This window comes from Lepidochelys olivacea, assembly GCF_965140295.1.
Source record: "Lepidochelys olivacea isolate rLepOli2 genome assembly, chromosome: 5".
Classification (NCBI taxonomy): Eukaryota; Metazoa; Chordata; order Testudines; family Cheloniidae; genus Lepidochelys; species Lepidochelys olivacea.
In genome coordinates this window covers 63,135,826-63,149,909 of record NC_140415.1, presented here as the reverse complement: position 1 = coordinate 63,149,909, position 14,084 = coordinate 63,135,826, and the positions used below count along the sequence as shown (strand labels likewise).

The 14,084-nt window shown below is 41.9% G+C and overlaps 1 protein-coding gene across 1 annotated transcript in view; it reads right to left on the bottom strand.

Moving 5' to 3' along the window:
- Positions 1-14,084, bottom strand: part of LOC311520576 (uncharacterized protein) — a gene marked incomplete at its 5' end in the record, with an annotated part of 111,641 nt that overhangs the window by 19,571 nt on the left and 77,986 nt on the right. The window contains one exon of the mRNA XM_084628132.1: positions 3,481-3,628. Coding sequence (XP_084484258.1) covers positions 3,481-3,628 — 148 coding nt within the window. The remainder of the gene's footprint in view (positions 1-3,480; positions 3,629-14,084) is intronic.

Below are 14,084 nucleotides of genomic sequence, written 5' to 3'. Positions count from 1 at the left end.
GGGTCTCGTGGGCCACCGTAGTGGGTGCCCACCCACCCCTAAGAGCCAGAGGCACCTGCCGGGGCGTGAGGTGGAGAGTCCCGGTGGTGCTTACCTGGGGCAGCTCCCAGCAGGTCCCTCTGGCTTCTAGAAGGGAAGCAGGGGGGGAGCAGCTAGGAGGGGAGTGGCCACTCCCCCCACTGATCACATCAAAAGTGGCACCTTAGGCGCCGACTCCCTGGGTGCTCCGGGGCTGGAGTACCCATGGGGAAAATTGGTGAGTGCAGAGCACCCACTGGCAGCTCCCCACCCCGCGCCTGGCCCCAGCTCACCTCCGCTCCGCCTCCTCCCCTGAATGCACCGCCCCGCTCTGCTTCTCCGCCCCCCCGGCTTCCTGCGAATCAGCTGTTTGGCAGGAAGTCGGGGAGGACTGCGAAGCAGGCCACGGCTTCACACTCAGGCCGAGGGTGATGGAGGTGAGCTGGGGCAGGGAGCGGTTCCCCTGCGCGTGTTCCCCCCCCGGGTTACGTGCTGCAGCGCGGGCAGCCCTCCTTGTGCCCCACCCCCACCCCACAAGCTCACTTCCGCCTCCCTGGGCCTGAGCGGGAAGCTGCCGCTTTCTTCTCAGCCTGCCCCAGCTTCCCGCACCAGCAGCTGATTCGCAGGACGCTGGGGGCGGGGGGCGGAGAAGCAGAGCGGGGCGGCGCATTCAGGGGAGGAGGCGGAGGCAGAGCGGAGGTGAGGTGAGCTGGGGCCGGGGGTGGGGCGGGGAGCTGCCGGTGGGTGCTCTGCACCCACCAAATTTTCCCCTTGGGTGCTCCAGGGTTGGAGCACTCGTGGAGTCGGTGCCTAAGGTGCCACTTTTGGCCAGTTAAATTTAGAAGCCCTTTTAGAACCGGTTGTCCCTCGCGGAACAACTGGTTCTAAAAGGGCTTCTAAATTTAACAAGCAGTTCTAGCAAACCGGTGTGAACCAGCTCCAGCTCACCACTGCCTCTAGCGTAACACAGGCCAAAGAACCGCACGCAATAATTCCTACATCAAGTCCATAACTTCTGTTGGAGTTAAAGCATCTCTTTTAGAAAGCTATCCAGTCTTGATTTAATGATGGCAAGTGATGGAGAATCTACTACATCCCTAAATACTTGGGCCTTCATCCAGTGTTATCAGTCTCTTAATTTCATGGTCATTGAAATGCACTACAAATATACACACAATGAAAAAGAAAACATTCAATCCTTCAGAGTTTTAGTACAATATTAATAAAGCTATAACCAATAGGGAAAACTAAACAGTAAAGCAATGGAGAGCTAAATACTGCTCACATTTGCACCACTGTAAATCTGGAATAACTCCACTGAAATTACTGCAGCTACTCTGGATTTTATCTAGTGTAACTGAGATCAGAATATACTATGATTTTAGTCTGTAAGAAAGCACAGATGAATTACTTTCCTTCCAAGACCTGTGACTTGTTTTTACAGACTCAGGAATACTGAAAACAGCTATTTTTTTCATTTCTTGCTGTCTTAAATTGAACAAATAAAAATTATTACCTTTGTGCTGCTGATTCTTTGATGGAGTCAAAGTGTCAACTGCATCTTGGATCTGTTTGGCATTGTTTTTAAAAGCAGTGAGAAAGTCCCTTAAAGCAACCTCTGAAGCTTCCGCTTTAAGGTTTATGTAAGAAGAAAGAACATCCGTAAAGAAAGTGGGGTGGGGGAGAGACAGACAGAGGGACAGACATGTTATCTAGTGTACTCTGGAGAGCAAGCCCAGTTCTGACAGCTGAAATACAACAACAGTACAGGGGGGGAAAATGTTCAGCACTTCCTACAAGGAAGTCCAGACATATAGTACACTTATGTGTCTATGTATTGTGATACAGCAGGCCAGAAGGCAGCAGGAGAGTGATATAGGAGAGATATATGGATATGTAAGCCATAGGATGAGGTGAAGCCTTATTCCCTGTAGAGGGAAGAAAGGTTTCTATAGATTAATTAAAAGCACCTGAAGCCAATTAGAGCATCTGAAGCCAGTCACCTGATAAAAACCCCCTGCTTCAATCAGCTAGGGGAAGGACTTGAAGTAGAGAAGAGTTTGAAGAAGTGCCGTGGCTGGCTAGAAGACCAAGACCCTAGGTAAAGAGACACTGGCTTGTGCAGAGAGAGGGCAGGAAGCCCACAAGCTGAAGAGCAGGAGAGGGAAGTAGTACGGGGAAGGAAGCACTAGTTCAAGTGGTTTGCCACTATCCCTAGGGTCCCTGGGCTGGGACCCGGAGTAGAGGGCGGGCCTGGGTCTCTCCCTCTCCACTACCCTTCTCTGGGTTACTCGTGGGACAGTAGATACCCTAGTTCAGGGGCAGAAAACTGTGCCCTGACCCCCACGCCCAGAAGAGGAAGCGCAGGACCCATCATAATTGTGCCAGCAATTTGCCACAGTATGTACATATGAACACAGAATGACTGCAAAATGATGAAAAAGTTTATCCCATAAGCATGGTGAGTATCACTTAGGATTGAAAATTCCACCTTGATTCATTAGCACAAACTATGCCAATTTACATGGGATGAGGTGCTGAATTTTTGCATAAAAGTTGCTGAATTTTTTTTTTAAAGAGACACCTTTAGAGAGTGAATAGTATTTGCAGTATTGTATTTTTATTTTTTTATTATCTAAAGTAGAAATCAGTTTGTCGATGCTCCATTTTAAATTTGTCTCTTTACATTTCATATTGAGTTAGTAATGTCATTACCTACAACACTCTATTACTCTCTAAGTATCTTTACCAGATGTGAAGAAGAGCTCTGTGTGGCTCGAAAGCGTGTCTCTTTCACCAACAGTAGTTGGTCCAATAAAATATATTACCTCCTCCACCTTGTCTCTCTAAATTATTTACTACCTTTTTTTTTTAAGATCACATTTGTAACTAGTATAAAATGACCATATGTTTGTGGACTTTTCTGTGCTAAAATTGAAAGGAAAAAGAAAATAGAACAGACTTGTATATTTGCCTTCCTTTGTTGTGATATGGGTTGTAATGATTTTTTATTAATTTAAATGTCTTCATCATTGCATGAGATTTTAGTTTGTTTTGTACTCTTCTTGAAAATGTAATAAAGAAAATATGAAAAAACCCACACTAGAGTTCATACTGCATATTAAGGATGAATTTTTACACATTTATTTCCCAATATATTTTTTTAATAAAAAGTAATAAACACATTTTTATTTTCCTTATGGATGCCATATAATACTGTTATACCATATATTATGTATTTTATGTAAGGAATTTTGAATTTTTGAGTCTACAAATGTGCATAGAAAATCCAGTATACAGATGAAGGGATTATTTATAATACAGGGAAGAAAAACCAGTGCTAGGTGGGATTGGTGCTGATTGTAAATTACAGCTTTGCAGATCTTTTATTTAATGTTTATCGATATTTTCCAACTGGTTTTAGTTTGTGCTGCTGGAAATATCACAAAAATACACACCAACCTTGTAGTGGTGAACATAGAACTGACACAACGTTCTCTTGAAAAGTGTGGTAGGCTTGCTTTATCCCCTCAAAAACAGCTTCAGTGTACTTAACTTGGAGGTTGTATAGGCTTTTATGGAAATTGAGTTCAGCTTGCAGAGCATGTATCTAGAAGACAAAATACATATAAAACATAATGATGGTTAGCTACAATAATTACCATTATTCACATCCTATGCGGAGGTCACATTCAAAATTTTCTTCTGTTTTGAGAGACATTGCCAGTCCCAGAACAATTCCCCATTTTAAGCATAGGCAATCTCTCTCAGAATGGCAGAATCTTTTAAAGTGTGAATAGACTGGGAATTGGAATTTCCAGCCTGTGGGAAATTTCACATTTCTGACTTGTTTGGTTGTTTGTTCTGATTTGGAAGAAGCTGGAAATTCAGATTTTTTCCAGGGAACAGACATTTTTGAAAAGTTCAATTTCAGAATAACCAAAACAGATTTTTTTTAAACTTCTGCACTAGCAAACTAAGCAGCCCAGAGAGCATATTTGAAGCTTAAATACACCATTAATATAGTGAATTACAAGCAGTGTAGTTCAGCACAGAAATCTTTTAGGACCTGATCCAGTGTGCCATTGAAGTCAACAGGGAATCTTTCCATTGATTTAAATGGGCTATGGCTCAGGCCCTTTAAAGAATTATTATAAATGTAACTCTAGCACAGGGGAAGGTAAACTACAGCCTGGGGGCTGCATCCGGCCCTACAGACATTTTAATCCAGCCCTCAAGCTCCAACCGGGGAGCAGGGTCCAGGGCATGCCCTGCTCTGGCACTCCAACTGAGGAGCGGGGTCAGGGGCTTGCCCCACTCCACGCAGCTCCGGGAAGCAGCAACTTGTCCCCCCTCCAGCTCCTACACATAGGGGCAGCCAGGGGGCTCCACATGCTGCCCCCGCCCCAAGCGCCACCCCCGCAGCTCCCATTGGCCAGGAACCACGGCCAATGGGAGCTGCAGGGAGCTGCTTGAGGTAAGCACCACCCAGAGCCTGCACCCCTGCCACCTTTCTGCACCCCAATTCCCTGCCCCAGCCCTGATTCCCCTCCTCCCTCAAACCCCTCGGTCCCAGCCCAGAGGACCCTCCTGTACCCACAACCCCAGAGCCCGTACCTCCAGCTGGAGTCCTCACCTCCTCCCGCACCCCAACCCCCAATTTTGTGAGCATTCGTGGTCCACCATACAATTTCCATACCCAGATGTGGCCCTTGGGCCAAAAAGTTTGCCCACCCCTGCTCTAGCAAAATCTCTGTGAGCATTGAGAAACAGATGGTTTCTAGTGACCAAATATTTTTTTTCTTTCAACACCATAATTTTTTTAAGTGTTGTGAGGGAAAAAAAAATATGTTAACACAAAGCTTATATAAAACACTACAAATATTTTCCATTATTTCAATGTGTTAAAAATAATAAAATCCATAAAATACGGATGGGTCTTTGTTTCTGCATATCAGTATTGCTGTGGATGAATCCATATTTCCATTCTCAGAAACTGTTTTCTAAGCCCAGCTGGAGAGTTCCCCCTGAAGTGAGCAGAAAATTGGATGTGGAAATATTCCAATCTCCACTTGGTATTTCAGAGGGAGAAGTTATAGCTGAAAGCCACAGTAAGGAATCAGATTCTCATAAAGAAAAGGTGGTTTGGCATTATTAATTACTATTGTCATGACTTATTTATTAAGCACCAAGATGTACATGGTGCTGTACAAATCAGTCCCTTCCCCCAAAGATCTGATGATCCAAAAAAGAGAAACAGAGAAGATTAAGAAGGATGGAAAATTCAGAGGCAGGAATGGCGCTTTTTTAAAAAAAAAATACTGTTAATTAATTTGGATTAGTGCTGTAAATGCATGCAGTAACAGTTAACAATCAGGAAAAAGGGTGGCAATATTACCACAGGGGAAAAAATGAGCTCTCTTTCATTGCTAACTCAGTGAGTCTGGATAGCCCACAGGGATTGAAACAAAAACCGATGGCCTCTAGAAAACACAATACTTTGCCTACATCTCTGTTCATTTGAAGCGTGTAGAAAAGAACAAACCTCCAAATTAGTCGAGTCTTAGGCTTTTCCAGACCTTAGATCAAACATTCAAAGACTAGTAAGCTGTACTGGAAGAAAAACGCAGAGCAGAATTACAAGAAACCCAAGGAAGTTGTCATCTACATAATGTAACAACCGTCATATCCAAATGTTAGTCAGGTAACAGAGTAGTGCCTATAAATGCAATGAGTAATATCCTGTACCCACTGAAGTCAATAGTAAAACTCCCATTGACTTCAATGAAGCTTTTATATTTCTAGTAACTGAAATGACAGTCTGCAAGATGCTTCCTCAACACAATGGCCTTTCTGTGGGCTCTTCTTCATGAATGATATGGCTGTCTGAACAGTTATGAAGACTTACATTAACTTTATTTTTGATGAAGAGGCAAAAACCTATAACTAGTAATGTCCTAATTGGTCCCTTTGGCAGTCCTGATAATATGAAACTCTCATTAATGAGAGTAACCCTCTTATCCATCCTGATAGCATTAGACCTCTGTGGATTAGAGAATCCAACAAAACAAAAACCCAAAACTGAACTATATTCCAGGCTAGGAGAACCTGAAGTCCATCTTTCAAAATGTACCATATGAACTGATATTGCCAGTGAGCCTGGGTAGAGATGAGGAGACAGGAAAAACTACATACACTTAGTTGTCAAATGCTTCTCATCACACCTAATTAAAATATGAACAGACAGCTCTTGCGGAGCACTTTGCACTGAGCAATGGTAAAGCAGAGAAGGACCTGATATAGCATACCTTTCCCAACAGGATTACCTGAGTGAGAGAGAGAGAGATAAATTTAGCCTTTGCCCCCATTCTTTGGTTCTGACATTCTTACAGTGACTACAGTTCTATGCCATATGGAGACCAGGCCTATCATGACAACATGATCAGTGGATGATGCTTAAAAGAAAGTGACGCTTAAAGGAGTAAGACCTATGAACAATTGGACTCTCATTCTCAGACTCCAAATAAAGGTCTAAAATCACTTTGCTGTGGTGATGCTCAAGAAAGGACTGAGTGCTTTCAGGGAACCTTGTTTTGAAAACTGGACCGTTGTTGATGTTCCTTGATTTTTTCATTGTTTTCATGGTCTTTGAAACAGACAAGATTGTATGAACAAAGGAAATTATTGGAAGAACCTAGTAAAGATCTTCTATGGACAACCTACATTCCCCATGACCTGATTGTAGACTGAATTTGGATGCGGGACAGTGTCATTCATTCATTCATCTTAGCACTGTATACAATGAGAATGTGCATAATTTCTTTTTTTAAGTAATTTTTATTTTATTTTCTATGTTATGGGCCTAACCAGTTAATACAGCCTTCATACTCTCGGGTTTGGCATTCCTTGAGGTGTAATAAGTTATTCTCATTGGTCAATAGTCTAGAGCCTGACATTTTCTTTGCTCATTTCCACCCCTGGAAGAAAGTGGAAACTTCATCCAACAACTAGATCTCATCTCCTGCTCTGCTCCAGTCTTCCAGCCTGACTTCTACCAAGATGATAGGTCTTTATCCACCAGAGCAAACTCCTATCTCAAAAGACAGCAACCACAGCCACCATCAACCGCTTAACTGTAAAGAAGCACTCTTTCCTTTTCCTTCTCCTTCACCTGTCTTTCTCTAGTGTTTGTCTGTGTTACTCTGTCTGATTTAGGGAAACTAAATTTTCTGAAAAAAACTTTTGGCTTTGTTATAACCCAATTAATATTGTCCATCATAAAGAGCTGAATTTGATTTTGTGACTTGCAATTTGCTTTGCTTTATGAAATTAAAATCAGAATATTTTGTACACCGTGTTTTAATACTGAGATAAACCTCAGACCATCCAAAAGAATGTTATCTTCTTTGCACTAGCTATGAAGTGCTTTAAATAACACCCATCTAATCAATGAACCATGAATATTTAGTGTCAGAGAAGCTGCACACAATGTTTTATTCCTTTTTGATTGGTTGGGTTGAGCTTTTTAATAAACACCTGCACTGTGGTTTTGATCAGCCTTTTACTAGTGAGAGACTAGAACAGCTGTGCTGAGAAAGCAGAGCACACAACTGTTTTCGCCTTATCATTATTTGACTTACAGTTTTTGTGGCTATTGCATTCCGCATTTCTATTACAATATTCTGCCAATAAAATTCTTCATTAAAGCACCTGGAGGAACTCCCTCACTCCCACTCCCCTCCACTTAAATATAGGAAGTTTACATAAAGTAACCCCAACCAATATTTCCATTAAATTTGAAAAAGTAGTTGATTTTAGGAGCACATTGTGAGTGTGTAAGCACTGCCCATTACCTTACCTACGTCATCTTCCCACCTCCAAACAGTTTGCTGCTTCCCTTTTCCCCATTAGCAGGACATAAGAATGGCCATACTGGGTCAGAACAAAGGTCCATCAGGCCCACTATCCTGTCTTCTGATAGCCGCCAATGCCCCAGAGGGAATGAACAGAACACGTAATCATCAAATGATCCATCCCGTCACCCATTCCCAGCTTTTGGCAAACAGAGGCTAGGGACACCATACCTGCCCATCCTGGCTAATAGCCACTGATGGACCTATCCACCATGAATGTATCTAGTTCTTTTTTTAACCCTACTATAGTCTTGGCCTTCACAACATCCTCTGGCAAAGAGTTCCACAGGTTGACTGTGCATTGCATGAAGAAATACTTCCTTTTGTTTTAAACCTGTTGCCTATTAACTATCTGCTTCCCCAAGCTAGATCTTTAGGAGGTAATGTATAAGATGGGAATGGTGTGAAAATATCCTTGATGTTAGGTTCAAGAGTGACCTAAAGATGCTGCATACCTATCCCAAATTAACTCCAGTTTAGAACACTGATGTTGAGGAAGGAATCTTTGTGACATGGTAAGTAGCATTACAAAGCCCTGAGAAGACCATACTTTATTTGTTCTGCAAGTTCCATTTTACTGAAAAGTTTTATCCATTTTTGTTTTTTTAAGACTGGCCTGGTCTGAAAGGTTGAATAAACTGTTATTATGGATGCCAGCTTGGTTACTGAAATTACAACTAAAACTGCAAGAGGAGAGATGTGGGGACATAATCTAAATTTACTTGTATTCAGTTAATATGTAAATGTCCTCTTGTTTCTTCATCTTTAGCTTATTGTCAACATTTAAATTTGGTTGGCCCTACCTCTGCATGGAAAACTGCGTTAGTGGAAGATCTGAATGACGTGCACTTTGAAAACTTATGTTGATTACTAAGGAGCTATATCTTGAAAGAAAACATTTGTCTTTAATCAAGAAAAAATATTTATCTTTTGGAACAACTTCAGTTTCCAGCCCTGAAGAATCCCGATTCTACACTTCAGGGAGGCCAGATTGAGAGACTGTTGCATACAAGAGAGATCTAGTAAACCTGCCAAACATCTGGCAAAGAGACCCAGAGGAATACTAGGCCAGATCAAGAAATGTCCTGCTAGTGAGCTGATGAGACAGAGATAACTTAAACAACTGATTGAGAGACAAAGCTGTAAGAAGACAAGACCATAACCAGAGACCAACTACTTAGGAATAGGGAGACGCCAGCTCCACTTGGAACAACAGCATCCACAAATCTATTTCCAAAACATACCTGAATGTATTATGGGAGAAAATGGCTCCTTTATTAAAATCCTTTGCAAAAGGATGTTGGTGTTTTCTAATGAAGGATTTACAAATGAATTACTGGGCATATTCTTAATAATCCTTGTTAAGACAATTTCATGGGTTATTTTAATTTGCCAAAGAAAAATCCCTGCAAACATGATAGAGCCAATAGAAATTTTCCAAATTTTGATTTTTCTGATAAAAAACAGATGAAAAATCCATCCTGTTATTTTGACATACTACAGAGCCAGCCAGAATTTTTCAAAATTCAAAATTCTGACAAAAAGAGACTTTTTTGCATAAATGTTCTTCTTTTCTGACCACCGCTAAAATCTGATGTACAAAATGAAAACTTTGTCTCACTGTTTTATAAAGTATGTTTTGTAACGTCTACACATACTAAGCTGAATACTTATTACTACTACGACGACTACTGATTTCTTGTGTTTATATTGAACAGAACATAAAAGGGCCCTTGTTTGTACTCATTGTGTCTTAGCTAAAAAACATTGGTTCAGGCACTTTTTTTTTTAAGAATAAAATAGCAACTGATGCTGAAATGGGAATGTGCATTTGAAATTTCAGATGTTTTTCTGATTAACCTTTCCGCCTTTCTTTCTTTTGCATAGTAACCAATACATATGATCCCTCTGTAACATTTTTGTTACCATATGTGCCTGATTTATGATTAATGGGCTTCCCTCTGTTCTATGCTGTACAGGAGAGAAAAGGAGAAGAACAAGGGATGGAAAGGCCTCTGAAGCCATGGAAGGCAGGGTAGCAAAACTAATTAGAGATACTTCCCTCTTCCCCAGGACTCAGTATAAGCTCCTCCTTAAGATCATTAAACAGATGCTGAATCCACAGACTAGGGTGGACTTAAACCTGCTATGTTCAGTGTTCTGTGCTCAATAGTAACTAATTTCCAAACAGAAATTTATTCATTTGTTAGTACAGCATTAAATCACTTTTGTTGCTTTCCCGCACCTTAGAGAGGGAGCTAATCTGCAGACATAAGGAGATGAGGGATGGGTGGGGTGAGGGTAGACAGTGATATCCCAGCTCCTAAAAGATTGCTGCCATGAAGAAAAAGGTCTGGCACTGTCACGGAGGAACCAGTCTTCTTTATACATTTATCTACACAGCTAAAGGGTCATTTTCTCTGTCTCTTCTATAATGCCAAAAACCCCTCTCCATGATGAGGAAAATGTGTCAGTTCTCTCATAGGGTTGCCACCCTTCCAAGTTTTCCCAGGAAGATGCCTTTTTGAGGTAGTTGTCCTGGGAAATCCATAAGGGTGCTCAGTAGATACTGCCAACTCTCCAGTTTTGTGGGCTGAGGTTCATCTGGGATATCCCTTTGGGGGGGCGGGGGGAGGGCAGGGAGGGGAAGGTACCTCACAGGTGGAAACCCTACTCAAATGCCACTGAGACTCCAGATTTTATTTTCCAACCTCAGGTTTCTGGCGAGTGAACAAACCTAAGTGATTCCCTGTGGGGTTACCTAGAGAATAAGTTAATAAAACCCAAGAGCCACATTATTGAACTTTTAGGAGGTATAGCAGAAATTTTATATCTTATATTCACCACAGAGAATTCTTCCAACCCAAGACAGTGACCCCACTTGACCTCCTCTGGGATGCTCCTCTGCACCATGTCATCAGAGTAGGACTCAACCCCTGCCTGCAACCTTTCCCTAATACCGCACCAGTGCCCAGCATTTCCCCCATGCACCTTCTTAGGCCTTCCCAGCCTCCTACAATGCCCACTCCATACATTATCTCCTCCTGCCTTTCCCAGAGCCCTTCCTCTTACTTCCATTCCAAGACTGGAAAGCATGACTCTGTGCCACAGAGTTTCCTCCCAGTTTCCTACCCTGTCTTTGCCTCTCCCCCTTTATGCACATACAACTCTGCCCAGAGTGCCTCTATGCTGTGGAACGAAATATGGCGAGTCAGGACTGAGGCATTTCTCAGCGTGGTCCAAAATCAGGCAAAACAGTAAAGAATGGCTTTCATCTACCTGAAAACCAAACACTTCTTTACTAACAAAGCCTCTGTACCTCTTATAAGCAGTATAGCAACTGGCTTTTTCTGGGAAGGCAAGATGTTCAATTTCCCAGTTCTTCCTGGGCCCTTCCTGATCCTGTTTTTCCCCGAGATTATGAGGGGAGAGAGAGAGAGCTCTTTTGCTGCCTCCTCTTTATATCTCTGTTCTAATGAAATACATTGTTAGCGCCATCCCTGACTACCTTAAAGTCTAAACTATGTACATCCCCATCAGAAGCTCTGACTAACCCACTCTCTCTCACAAAACATGACAACAAATTAAGCTGCACTCCTCCCTTGTAAAGTCAACAGCCCAAATGTGAAATTTTGGAGTGTGTAGTCTAAAACATTTTGGAAGTTAGAGGAGCCAAAAATATTTAGAGGGTTTTTTTATAGACAATCACAGAGATTTTTTTAAAAATAACATTAAGACTTTAAGAAGTTACATCTTGATTTTTTCCAAATGTCAGATAAATTCTGCTGTGGGATGCAATGTGACATGGGAAGTTTCAGGGGGGGCTTATTTGTTTTGGGGGAAGATGACTGGGAGAGTGGGCTGCTTAATAATTAGGCCTACAACAAAAAGCTGGCTTCGTCCTTTGCTCTGGAGTGGCTACCACTCTCTAACTCTAAAACTGCTTTCCCAAGAGTGTAGTATTAAGTGAATATACATGAACCACCCAAAGGTATTTTATATGCAATAAATTTTCAGTTTGAGAGACACTGTTCAAAACATCAAACCCAAGTGTTTCTGGAGAGTTGTACATCTGGATTGTTATTTTTTTCTACTGTTTCTTGTTAGTAATAGAGCATTCTGTTACATAATTCAATGTCAAAATATTGAATATTTTAGTATTATTTACATAGCATCATAAATAATAAAGGCAATAATGGAGGTTGTGGAATCTCCATCATTGGAGATTCTTAAGAGCAGGTTAGACAAACACCTGTAAGGAATGGTCTAGATAATTAATTCTGTCTCAGGTGCAGGGGTGCTGCCAAGGACCCGGAGTGCCGCCAGGTGAGTAAAAAGGGATTCTCAAGAGGAGCCTCCCCAGCCGGGAGCTCAGGCGGGCCGGATAGGATGGTCCTGCAGGCCAGATGTGGCCCGCAGGCTGCAGTTTGCCCAGCCCTTAACAACCAGTTCTAAACCGGCTTCTGAATTTAACAACCGGTTCACATGAACCGGTGCGAACCAGCTCCAGATCACCACTGATTATACCACATCCCCATATAACACCAGTCCAAGGACAAGGATTTAAAGGATTTGATCAGGTGTTTTGGCATTCAGAAATATCGATCAGATGCACTCATGAGAAAGTGTATGTAGTTTTCTTCTTACAGTAAAATCATTCTTGTAACAAATGATTTCAGCAAAACACATTTTGCAATGACTGGTTTAAGAACAACGAATATGAAATAATTTTTTAAAATGTTTTGAATTACATATTTAGACCTCCGGTCAGGACAGCATGCCCATTTAGGAAAGGTGCCTAATTTTAAGCACATGCAAATGTTAAGCATGTTGAACTGGAACCTAAATCAATACAACTGACTGTTCTGAAGCCAAGAAAAGGTGGGTGAGGTAATGTCTTTTATTGGACTAACTTCTGTGGGTCAGAGAGACAAGCTTTAGAAAGCAACAGAAGTTGGTTGAATAACAGATACCATCTCACCCACCGTGTCTCTCTAATATCCTGGGGCCAGATACACAGATACAACATTGCATACAACAATGTGCTGAGGCTGTACAGTTTCATGAGAAATTTAGTTTAAAAAATTCTCTTAATGGAGACCAAAGGATTGGAATTGGCTACAGTTAGCAACCAAAAGAAAGATGTTTTTCTCCCAAGTTAAAAATGTAAATGGCATTGAAGCAATACCAAATTCAGACTTTAGCCCCTGTTGAATCTCAGACTCAGGACCGGCTCGAAGCATCAGCAAAGCAAGCACATGCTTGGGGCGGCACAATTTCAGGGGCAGCATTCCAGCCATCGATTTTTTTTTTTTTTTTTTTGTCTTGGGCAGTTGCGCTCTCGGAGCTTGGGGTGGCAAATATACTAGAGCCGACACTGCTCAGACTTCTAATCCTTTCATGGGAGTGCTTCTCTGAACTACCTAATTTCTTTACGTATCTATTTTATTATAGCCCCTTCATGATTATCCACTTACTGAGGTCCAAGGAAAACATGAAATTAACATACAAACTGATTCCATTGCTTTTCTTGCAGACTAACTGACCAATATCTATTGCTGTGATTATATTCTTGGCCAATCTATAGACTCCACCGCAAGGCCCCAATTCCACAAACACTTAAGTGCTAATTTTAAGCATGTAAGTAGTCCCAATGAGCACACATGTTAAGTGTTTGCAGGATCAGGGCCTGAGTTTATTACAGTTCTGTCCTCCAGACCTTGACTTGCTCCTTTCGGACTAATTGTTTTGTTTATACTTAGCAGATCACACAGTAGTATTCTGAGTTTTACTGCTACTAAACACATCATAAATTGACCATCAGTTTCTCAATTCTTTTTCACCACTTTCTTCATCTGAGGCTGATACCATATTTAGGGGAGTCGTAACAAATTTACAGTATTAGGAACAGCAGACAAAGCATGGTAATAGCAGACAAGAGTGAATGGTAAGTGTCAGTGTTGGACAAGGAGATACTTCAAAGACTTGAGAAGAATTCTCTGGGAATCAATAATGGATAGTTCTGGAGATGCCACTGTATTGGCAAGGGCACAGCTGGCTCCCAGCAAGGTCACTAGGCAACCCCGCAAGCACAGCTGGGTCCAGTGAGCCCCCTCAAACCGTTGTGCTTCCTGATTGGGCACGAGAGTCAGT